This window comes from Onychostruthus taczanowskii, unplaced genomic scaffold, assembly GCF_017590055.1.
Source record: "Onychostruthus taczanowskii isolate IOZ18803 unplaced genomic scaffold, ASM1759005v1 scaffold7, whole genome shotgun sequence".
NCBI lineage: Eukaryota > Metazoa > Chordata > Aves > Passeriformes > Passeridae > Onychostruthus > Onychostruthus taczanowskii.
In genome coordinates, this window is record NW_024504786.1 from 6859954 (window position 1) to 6871678 (window position 11725).

General features: G+C 42.1%; 1 protein-coding gene across 1 annotated transcript in view; it reads left to right on the plus strand.

Annotated features, from left to right (window-relative positions):
• TRABD2B (TraB domain containing 2B) overlaps positions 1 to 10841 on the plus strand; it is a 262429-nt gene extending 251588 nt beyond the window's left edge. Inside the window, exon 7 of the mRNA XM_041421843.1 lies at positions 9300 to 10841. Within this exon, the coding sequence (XP_041277777.1) occupies positions 9300 to 9522 (223 nt within the window). The 3' untranslated portion in view covers positions 9523 to 10841. The remainder of the gene's footprint in view (positions 1 to 9299) is intronic.
• Positions 10842 to 11725: the final 884 nt, after the last annotated feature.

The window sequence follows — 11725 nt, forward strand, 5'->3', positions numbered from 1 at the left end:
TCAAAGATATGACCCAACCTTAATTATTCTTACTAAGAGAGACACTGGAAAAATACAAAGCAGAGAGCAAGAAAGTGAGCCCAGTGAATTAGAAAGAAAAATGTGATACAGACTAAGCAAAGAGAAAAACTGTTATGTAGAGATGGAAAAAGAACAGGGAGAAGGAAAAAGAAAATTAAAATCAAGTGGAAAAATGCAGTATATTGGACATCCATTTAAGCTAGTTTATATTTTGGTTGCTCATTCTGTTCCTTAATACATTGCACAGACATCTCTATAGCTGAAATAATTTTATCTTAGAGAACAGTCTCCGAGAAAATACTTAATTTGACAGGATGTGTTAGGTATTTCCCCACTACCACCTATTCTAAATCATTTTAAAATCTGGAGGGGAAAGTCGATATCTTTTACAGTGTTTAACAAAAAAGTGACAGGGTCAAGTATATACATCTCTACGAATGTATGTGTTCCCCAAGCACATCTAAACATGCATGGTTAATTCTGTGCATCTGCAAAAAATATTTGAGCCATAGGGCCCACACAATGCCAAACAAACACTTGAGTACACAGAGGAAAGGGCAGAGCGAGTCACTCTGGTTCTAATTAATTGAAAAGTTGAGCCCAAGATGTAAAATATGGATTACAGTTTTGACCACCCCAAAAATATAAATTCTTTTGCATGTGGGGCTGTATTGGTGAGAGCAGGCAGTTTGCAAAATACAGACAAAAAACAGATATTCTGCTCATGCTTGGGATTTGGTTCAAAACCACCTGGTTGCAGCTCCATCAAATTAACTCCTTATGCGTTGTGTATCAGCAGGTTGCCCAAAAATCTTCACTGGCGGGGTTTTTCCAATGCTAAGCCCATCTGTGTTTGTGCCCTTGATGTTCTTGCTTACTTTGGCTGCAATAATGCAGTCATTATCTGTCCAAGGAGCAGTGGAGCAAGTCCGAGGTTATTTGAGCTGTGATGATGAGTGCCTTAATCACACACACAAATCAGGTACACAGCCAGATGTGTGCAGTGGGTGGGGGCGAGTTTGGGGATGGTTTTGAGCCCACATCACTATTTACTATCATGAGCACATCCTGGCTCAGATGTCAGTGCAGAACTGGTGGAACAAAGGGCTCTGAGCTATCCCCTCTTAGCAAGGGCCTGGGTGAAACTGGGATGCATTACCCCAGCTCTGTGATTGCCTCATCCCACTGCAGAATCACAGGGGATATTCTTAGGATATTAGAGAATCATCAAAGCATTTCTTAGAAGGGCAAAGGAAAGAGCTAGTGTTGTCATCTCCTGTCTCAGGACCACCCAGACACTACTACAAATCATGGGTCTTCAGCTACAGTATCTTGAATATTCTTCACAGGGATTTTAAAGAATTTAATTTCTTTTTTTACCTTTTTTTTTTTTTTTTGAAGGATGACATGTAGTTTCCTGATGGGCTGGTTTTAATAAGGTCAAAATCTTTGTTGTTGCCATATCAGAGAGGAATATAACATCTTTTAGTCATTAGATGGGAATGGGGTAATTACGCAGAGGGTGTGCTTCAAAGGTTATTGGTTTTTACAACATTCTATGTTTTTACACCATTCTGCAGTTGTCTGGAAAGGAGCAGCAGGCCTGATTCTGCCACAGCCACAGGTGTGGCTGCAGGATGTGTATTCACTGGGTTTTCCTAAAGGACTTTGGGGCGGGACATTGAGAAAGGCCATGCACAGTCTCCTCTGGGGGTGAGGAAGGCTAAATCTGGCAGAAATCCTTCGCACAAACTGGAAGTTCACCTCAGAAGAGGGTCCTTGGGCTGTGCTGGAGTTGTTTCTCACCTGCTCATTCCCTACCTGCTGGATGCATTCCTCCTGTCCACCTTTGCCTCACTGTGTTCCCCAGCCCTCAGGCTGCACTGCTGTGACAGCAAACTCCTTTCCCTGTCTCAGATGCAGCAGTCCCCACTGCCCCATCCATCCCTGTCCCCTCCCATCCCTGTCCCCTTCTCTGGCCCCACAGCAGATGATCCACTTTGCCTTAACGATGTGACCCACCTGTGGCTTTAGGCTGCCCTTGCTCAGCCTCACTGCAGGTCAGTGTCTCTCCAGGGCTGAATTTGTCATCACAGAGATGTTTTGCAGGTGGCCTGAGCCATTGGGGCCTGCAAATCAGAGGGAGAGCCTGCAAAACACTTCAGGTTGTGTTAATGCTGGTGGTGTCACACCAACACTCCAAGGTCCTGACTCAGAGCAGAGTCAGGGGAGTCGTAGCAGTAAAGTGATTTAACGAGGTTTTGATGGTTCCTCAGTGGGTGACTCGGGGATAAAAAATAAATCTCCTGGCTTCCAGCCCACAGCCCATCCTGAGAGGGGCCCAAAACTGCACCAGAGGAATCTGAGCTGCATCTCAGCATTGAACCTCCTCCTGCTTACACCATCATGGCCCCCCTGGAGCCCCTGATCCAAGGGAGCCACCTTTTCCTCATTCACATCAAACTCTAGAGCCAAGACCCCATGGAAGGGACAGCAACTGCAGCCCTGCTCTGCCTGGTGTTGGGCAGCTGCTGCAGGACTGCAGAGGGGAGTTGTGTCCCACCAGCAGCTGCTTTTTGCACTGCAGAATCAGGAGTTTTCTTCTTCCCCACCTTGCTGTCCTGACCTGATTTGGGAACACATCCCTACCAGTCAGATACCCCAGTGGGGCCAGAGTTTGGTTGGGATTCAGGAGACCTGAAATCCAGAGATAGAGATCTTTAGAAGCAGCTCATCTGACCAACCTTAGAGTCATGCCTTTTTGGGGAAAGGGTTGTCCTCTGGAGATGTCTTGTTCCCTATAAACTGTACCAGGAAGACAGCTGAATAGCTCTGGCTATAAGCCTGTATGGCATAGCCACAATTAAGGCCACCTTTTAAATCCTACTAAAGGATGAAGCTGACTTCAGTCAGCTGAAGGACTGCCTGTGATTCTCTCTGGTGACACTGTGGCTCGTGATCGTGGCATGCTGCTCACAGCTTTCAGAGCCACTGCCTGCTGAAAAGTGTGCTTCCCTTTCCATCTTTCCCTTTGGTATCCTGTCTTTGTCCCAGAGATGAGCCATGGCAGATGTCCTAACAACAAGCAGGGGTGGGGGATTAGACCTCTGCCAGGGTATTTGCTCTGCCCTTTGTCTCTGCACAGGAGGAAGGCTCACAGGTGCTCACTTCAACAGGGGCAATTGCTCAGTGTCAGCCTCCAGAGGAGACAGAGCCCTGAGAAAAGGCAGGATCAGACCTTGACAGTGCTCTCAGATGGAGATGGTTCCCATTTGAGTCTCATCTGGAGAGTTCAGATGGACAGTGAAGGGCTGTGGAAATGCTCAGGTGCTGTTGCTGACCCCTCTGTCCATCATGTGGCTGAGGCCATGCTGTTCACAGGGAGGGTGGGTGCTTGCACTGTGGGACATGGCCAGAGATCCAGGCTCCCAGTGACCCTGGGGCAACCAAAAAATAGCAGGGAGAAGGCTCTTCTTTGGCTCATGCCAGATCTTCTCTGCTGCTCCCATACCAGTGTGTGATAGTGCTTTCTCACTCAGACATGCTAAGGCAGTTTACTACACTACTGCAAATAAGCAGTGGCCTCTCTGGACCAAAAACTGGATTCCCTAATCAGATCCAGGTTGGATTATTTTTTTTTTTTAATGAACTGAACCTTGTAAAAGCATGAGCCTCTTGGCCTTGGTCCCACAAAGAGCTTTAGGATGTGCTGAGTTGTAAGTATGTGAATACTAGTGCTGGAAGCTCTGGTATTTGCGTGCTCACAGTCCTGCTCATCTGGGAGCACAAGACTCAGCATCCTGCAGGATTTATCCCTCAGGCTGCAAGAACACTGTCTGTAAGGAAGGTAGTGATGAAGAGAGAGATGAGGGGAACAGAGCCTGTGTTGATCTAAAGAATTCCTTTCAGAAATGCATGAAATAATAATGCAAACATTTTGGAAGATGGGGATTTCATGTTGCTTTTAAAAGGCTACTCTAGTTGTCTTCAAAGTTAAATCCTTCTGACATTTTTCTAGTGAAATTTTTACCCACCAACATACTCTTGTTAATTCTTGGTTGAGCACCTATTCTTTTCCTTCAAATGTGTGGTCAGACTTCTTACCAGCCAGCTCATTTAGACTGCTGCGGGTTGGTCCCAGCATTTTAAGCAGATGTATTTTTCAAATCCTGATGAATAAATTTTGGTGACATAAATAGGCCTGCTTAGTTCCAAGAATAATTGTCTTCACTTGCAGAACATTATTTCTGATCACCAGAAAAATAATGTGATCAGTTCTTTCACATCTGTTCATTAAATAAAAAGGGGAAAAAAAAAGTAGGGCAAATTTTGTTTGAAAAGAAACAGGAAGCATATGCTTAATATCACTTAAGAAACCCCTAGCCATCATAAGGTTAACATCAAATCACAAATGCAAAACAGTCATTATTGTATTTACTCAAAAATTTTCTTTCACTTTACTAGCTTTTTAGGTTTTCAATTGAAGCATGCATTTTTCAGGTTTCAATCTAGCTTCTTTCATCAGATGCTATTGTAAGAAAGGCTGTCTGAGTCAACATTTGCTTACGTTTATTAAAAATAGTTGTCTTGTGTTTACACAGCTCCTTTGATCCAGAAAAATCCCCAAACACTTTGTAAGTTATACTTGAAAGGGTTACTTCCTCCACCCTGAACAAAACCACGTTGGGACCAAGTCATGGCAGGAGATTAAAAATGGATAGAAATATCACAATAATTGGGTTGGTCCTCACCCCCTCAGAGAGCCAGCAGTTTTCCATGAGCTTCAGAACAGTTCCTGGGAGCTTAAGGTGGTTTGCATTTTGGGGGCAATAAGCAATGGCAATACTGTCTGTCCTCTTGGAGATGGCCTGTTTTTCATGCACTCGGCAGATATAGAGGCAGAGGTACCTACTGCACCAAGCATGGGGCTGGTGGGATCTCAGCCACGCCTACTGTTTCCAGTTTGAGCATCTCATTCCAGAGAAGACATGGATCAGAGCCAAGGCAGAGTAGAGGAAAGGATAGAGGGAAAGCACCTGAGGACTTGCAAAGAAAGGTGGAGGGAATTGTTTGTTTAAAAAAGAGAAGGCTGAGGTGAAACATGGTTAAATTTTCCAAGTACGTGAAAGGCTCCTGAGAAGAGAAAAGGAACAAACCTGTCCATGGGGACAGGACAAGTCATGACCTGTGGCAAGGGAGATTTGGTGAAACATTAGGCAGTAATTCTGGGCACCAGAAATGGTGAAATGCTGGAATGGATGTCTGGACAGATTCTGGAATTCCTATCATTATCACTGTTTTTTTGAGACTGGATGAGACAAATGTCAGGAGGGGTTTAGATCTTATTCCTGTGTCGGGGGCAGATGGGCCAGAAAGACTCCCTGGTCCTGACCTGTGTCCTTCTGCTGTGGTGTCCTGTGTGGTCAGATGAACCCTGCTTACATGGATGAACCAAGTCATGCTAAAAATTAGTTTGTGACCTCCCTTCAAAGTCCTTGCAAGACAAACCAGAGCAGAAATTCTCTCAGTGTGTTGCTTGTGAGTTTCTTTTATTTTTCAGATTTGAAATGCTCCCAAACCACCAAGGTGCTTCAGCACACCCCCAGCTTAGAGGGCTTGGATCATGTAATTGCATTCAGTAGAATCTGTGCACAAAGCCTGTGCCTGAGGCCCCATTTTTTGGGGAGAGTTTTACACATTCTAATGATAGTAAGACAATGTATGAGTAATGCACTGATTTGAAAAAGTGCCGTATTATCTGATCAAAAGAACAAGCTCATGAATATGATACCGCAGGTCATTTGGCTAAAACGTACCTGGAGTCTTCCAAGTTTTTAAAACAATCCCATACACAGAAGCAAAAAAGAGAGGTATGAACAGCAGAGCCAGTGGTTGCCTGTTAACCACAGATCATGTGGAATGTTTTATTGAAGATATTTTTATCAGATACACAAGACTGAAATACAGAATATCCTGGTCTGGCAAGAGAAGATGTGATAATAATTTAGATTATTATCCCACAGATCTCTGATTCATTTTTATTATTCTCTATGTTCATTTCAGGAATGCTCAAGTCCTCCTCAAGGAAGGTTTCTGGTTGAGTTCAGGGGATTCTGCTTCATCCTTAGGAAATGTCCAAGGGTCAGTGAGATCCTACATGCACATGCAAACATGTTCAGAGGGAGTTTGCAGAAGTCATCTCCTGACACCAGGGCCATCTCTGAGATCAGGTTATAATCCAGCCTGGCTGTCCAGGGCCCCTCTGTAATGCCTAGGAAGTGAAAGACCCCAAGCAAGAGTAAGACCCCCTAGAAACCTGCACTGGAGTGAGGTGGACCAGCTTCTGGAAAGGCTTCTCTCCCCATTCACTACACAATAGCCTAGTTAAAAACCGGCACCCGAGGTTTTACAAGGACTTGTAGTATTTGGTAAAAGGGATAATTCTCTTTAAATATCTCTAAACCACCTTGGCAGTCAGCTAAAAGTACATTAAGAAAATGTTTTTTATGGATAAGCTGTGATTCATTTGCTATTAGCAAATGCTTTGTAGATGTTAGTGGAAACACACTGTTCTTCTCTTGTAAAGCACTCAAGGAGTTTTTGAAAACAAACAACCCCACCTAACAGTATTTATCTTAGCAAGAATGCTTTTATACAAATGTAATGTCTTGAAAACAGAAAGTAACCTCATTAACTAAGGAGAAGTGGTCAGCAATTCTCAGGTCCTTGAATAAGGGAGAAAAGAAAATTAACTAAATCCAACCAATCAACAACAACAAAAAAACATCATCCCCCCAGAAAGCAAAACCAAAACACTTATGGAAGTTGACTAGAATGCAGAAACATCATACAGAGACATAAAATGTTGATTTAAGGCTGCTTTAGGAATCCCTTAGATGTAGCTGGCTGATGAATGGGCTTGTGATGCTTTTGCAGGTTCTCTGGCCAGCCTGTGTGCACAGAACATCCCTGAGGAGTAGAAACAGTTTGTGCAAGGAAAACTTTAACCTCAGTGGAGTATCAAGCCCATAGAATGTGTCAAGAGCAGGATATGCCCAAACTGGAAGTTTGAATGGCATTTGGTGATTTTTTTTTTTTAATTAAAATTTAAAATCAGTCCCTCCTAGTTTTGAATTTAATTTAGGGCAAAACTTTGTAGTTCTGTAACATGACAATCAGTACCAAAAGATGAGGACAAACACCTACCCATGCTTACCTTGGGAAACCAGGCATAGGGAAAAACCCAAGTTGTGATCCCACTGTCAGTGCTGCCAGACCTGTGCACCACATCACCACTCAGCAGGATAAATGAGAACTGGATCAGAAATTGAAGCATGACTGACTTTGTGTTTGATTACCCAGAGCGTGCAGTACCTCTTCTTGTCAGAGTTTGCTTTAATGATGCTTTGTGTTCACTGTGGGAATGATGTTACTTATGTTACAGGAGCTTGGCCACACAGTTGCTAATCCAGTGCCATTCCTGCCAGGCAGATTGGAAACAGCAGCATTAGTTTATTGCAGATCAGCTCTTTGTGTTAAGGGTCTGCAGCAATTCTGATGCAATGTAGGAGAAACTCTAAAGCTGGGTGTCTTATATCATTACTTCAAGACATAAACCAACCACTCACCACGGGAATTCAGAGAACTTTCTCCAACAAGCCTTGATTTCAGAGTTCTCTGTTCACAGCAGTTTGTTGCTCTGGAACAAGCGCTGCTCCTCAGTGTCAGAATCCTAATACTGGTTAGATGGATTATATGCTCCCATGAAGCAATTCTTATGTCTTTAATTGAAGACTGCCTTCTCTTTTTACTCTAATTCATTGTACATTAGTTAAGATCACTTCTAGCCACAGAACAACTGTCCCACCCAGAAGCTGTGGTGACAGTATAAAGGATGAGGGAAGAAATGAAGTGACTTCTCCCAAAACTCAGGGTGAAGTGTAATGTGCAAGGATTGTCCATGGGATTTTCAGGGTGGGCTCTGGTCTTCTCAGTTTGTGATTGACTCAGCACATTTGAAGCATCTCAGCTAAAATCCATCTTGGTATTGCTTAGACAGAAAAAGACAAAAGCCTTTAGTCCTTCTAAATTCTGTTTCTGTGCTGGAATCTGAAGTAAAATGTTATTCCTTTCATCTGATATTATGCAAGACACAACCTTTGCCTTCCAAGGTCAAGATCCTGGATACTGTAGCTAAATATTTATAGGACTGAGTAACTTCTTACCCCATTAAAAAGTTATATGAAGGTCATTTTCAGTGCCTCCAAATCCCCCTTATGGAAGATTTAGAGAATCTACAGGTATTAGTGTCACTTTTTTTTTTTTTTTTCAGGGGCCCTTGCCATTTTTCTCCTCACTTCTCTACAGAATGTCTTGGGTTTAAGTCCAAAATCCACCCTGTGCAGTTTGCATGCTTGGTTGTGCTGCTCCCTGACAACTGGAGGATTATGGATCATCCAGTAATGGATGCAATGGGGGCATTTTATGAAATGGAGATTACAGTTTAAACTTCCAAATCAATCGTAAATGGACCTTTTTGACCTCCAGTGTCATGGGAGTCATGATGAATTCCAACCTGCAAATTCAAATCAAAGTGCTACAATCAATAAGCAATCACACTGCTATTGAGGCAAATCCACAGTCAGGGAAACCTAACAGCAACTGAGTCTGGTTTTGGCTTTGTGATTTGATCCAAAATGGCTTAAAGCCAGGAAAAGAAATGAACCTGCTCAATCTCCCATGCTCAAGGTTATCAGTTGTGTAGGGGGATCCTGGGAAGTTCTTTAAGGCTTGTGAAACAGGGAAGGAATGTATCCTGGACCCTCCTGGTCACTCAGTATGTGGTTCGTGGAGCATAAGATGTCACTGAGACATGGCAGAGTTTCAGACCTTTGGTGGGAAGAAAGGACATAAAGAGGTCATCCTGGGTCAGCAGGAGGATACATTTAGCAACCATTTCTGATGCTGGCCAGTAACGTGTTTAGTATTCCAACGGCAATGGACGCTAAAAAATGGAGTGCAGTATGTCAGATACATTAAGAGCAGTCCTTCCTTTGGCTGTATTTTGTCAGCAGCCAGAAGCTGAGGGACATCCTGCATCAGAGCTGTTTCCACATCATCACAGTTATCAGTCTCTAGCTCCCTCCCTGCTATCTAATGTATGATGATGATGATAATAATAATAATTGGATGTGGTTGCTACCACTTGGGATGACAGTTCACAGAGTATAGAAATAAGGTTCTCCTGTTTAATTTCCTTCTCTTGTGTTTTCTTCCAGCACCACCACGTTGCCTTCCTATATCAGGATAACCAATGGCTACATCACAGTCAAACCTCCCATCTGGATTTCCAACCAGCTGGATCAGAGGCCGCGTCCCGACCGCCCGTCCCAGCCCCAGCCCACGAGCTCAGCCCCAGCCAGCCTTTCATGGCCATCAGTAACATTTCCTCTCTGCATGGCCATAGCTTCTTTTCTCCTGAGCCTACTGCAGCCCTCCTGACCACATTATGTTACATGCAGTCCCTTGGAATAGAGAGATAATTTATGAACAAATTGGAGTTTAAGACAACAACAGTTACAAGCTGGACCTTCTCAGTGACTCAGTAGTGCCTTCTAGCTGATTTTGTCTCTTTGCCCAGATACATTTTGAAACTCTAAAGCTTTATTGTAACACTGACTTACATCTTCTTTTTGTAGAAGGATCTTTATTTCCCATAGTGCTATGGGGTTTTGTAAAATATACATGTTCATATAAAGAAAAAAAAAGAAAAAGAAAAATGTATTTATTCGACTGGTAAACTTATTTTTCTTGTTGTATATGTTAATAACATCCCTATTAATCAGTAGCGATGGTGAAACAGATAAATTAATATTTTCTATATTTGTTTTCTGACAATTCTGCAAATGTCTGAACTGACACCAAATGAATGCTTTCTTTGTTTCTTTAACCATTACATTTTACAGCAGCTGTCCAATAAGTACATTTCTGCTGAACTTCTTTATTTTACTTCTTTTATCTCATTAGCATATCTTACACTGAATAAAGCAGATCCTGCTCTCTGGGGCCTGTGCCCTTTAGAAAAATAAGCACATTCTTAACTCATTAGCTGCCACAGTCTAAAATAATAGTTATTTTTACATGACTTAGTAAGCCATTATTCACAATAATCCTCTACATTACCCCTGTTTTTCTTAACTAAACTATTTAACTTTTTCAGAAATTACCAGTTTCCCCCTTTGCCCTGAAATTAATTCACCAGCTAACGCCTATTAAGACACCCTTCTCTTAATAAAAAATTGCTTTCAAAGTCTGGAATAATCCTACTTGGAATTCTTTTCTTCTCTCCCTCATTTTGTATAAGTATAAGCCTACAACCTTTTCAAGCATAAAGGAGAAGAGAGCTCGGTCTGTCTATAGATTACAAAGATATAGTGTCCTGTTAATCTATAGAACTCCTTTGTACCAGTTGTATTAATGGTCATGGACAACCTGGAGGCAAAATTCATCTACAAATTCCTCTTTCTGTTGATCAGTTCTATCAGCTACCATGAGCTGATAGAGCTGATATCTCTGTGCTGAAATAAGTGTGTCTTGTCCAAAATCTGCTCAACACCACAGGAATCAAACTAACCTCCATCTTATGGAGACATGCAGAACATTCTTCCATTCCTAAACTGTGGTATCTGACTTAGATGGAAAAGTTATGACTCCTTACCCTCACTGAAAAATGTGCTCCCTATCCAAACAGCTGTTATTGAGGAATGAGATTTACAACATCTATGTGGAAAAATCCCAGTGCCATCTTAAAAATTATTACGTTTAAAAAGGCATGTAGATGTTTTTTCACTACCAGAACAGGATGAAAAATCTCTTTGGATACAAGAGTTTATAATGAGTTTTGGTTGAAATTGTGGGGTTTTTTTCTAAGTCATCTACAAACCAAAAATCAAAACTGTGTGATGAAAATATCTTATTTAGAAGTCTCCAAATCAGAAAAACATAATACAAGCTTTTCTTTAAAAGTCCTAAGAAAAGCAGTGCTTCTTCACTTTCGAAAAAAAGATAATGAAGATAATTTTAACAATGTCACTAATAAAATTCTGGCTGAAAACAACGCTGTAAGTTTCCCAGCAGCCCTACAGCCTGGTCTCTGGAGCTGCAGATGATTCCATGAAATCTGCAAGACTCTGCAGTGAGAGAGAGTTCAGAATTCACAGTTTGCTTGTTGTCATACCAGTTATTTCATGCAAGTAAGTTAGAAAGAAACTAGGCTACAAAAACCACAGGATTTCATGATGAAATACTGAGCATTTCCATCGTGCATCCCAGCCATTGCCTTGCAAAGGCCAGGACAATACAGGTAATTTCTTTTTAACTTACTGGACACCATGATCCCCAGCCTCTATTTTTGACAGCAGACTGTGCAGGTTTCTGGTCAATTTAAGTGGGTAATAGCACAGAGTGTTATAAGCTTCCCCCAGCAGTTGATAAGGCTGAATGGAAAACTTTGAGCTTTGCCCCAAATGTGAGATTCAAACAGACCCCGTGCATACTTTCATATTGTGTATTTTGGCTAGCAGAAGATTAGAGATGTTAGTTTTGGACAGAAGCCATTCACCTTGCATAATATTTATTGCACAGAGATGGATATTGAAAACATATTTTGAGAACTTTCATTTTGGTTTTATTTGAGCTATTACTC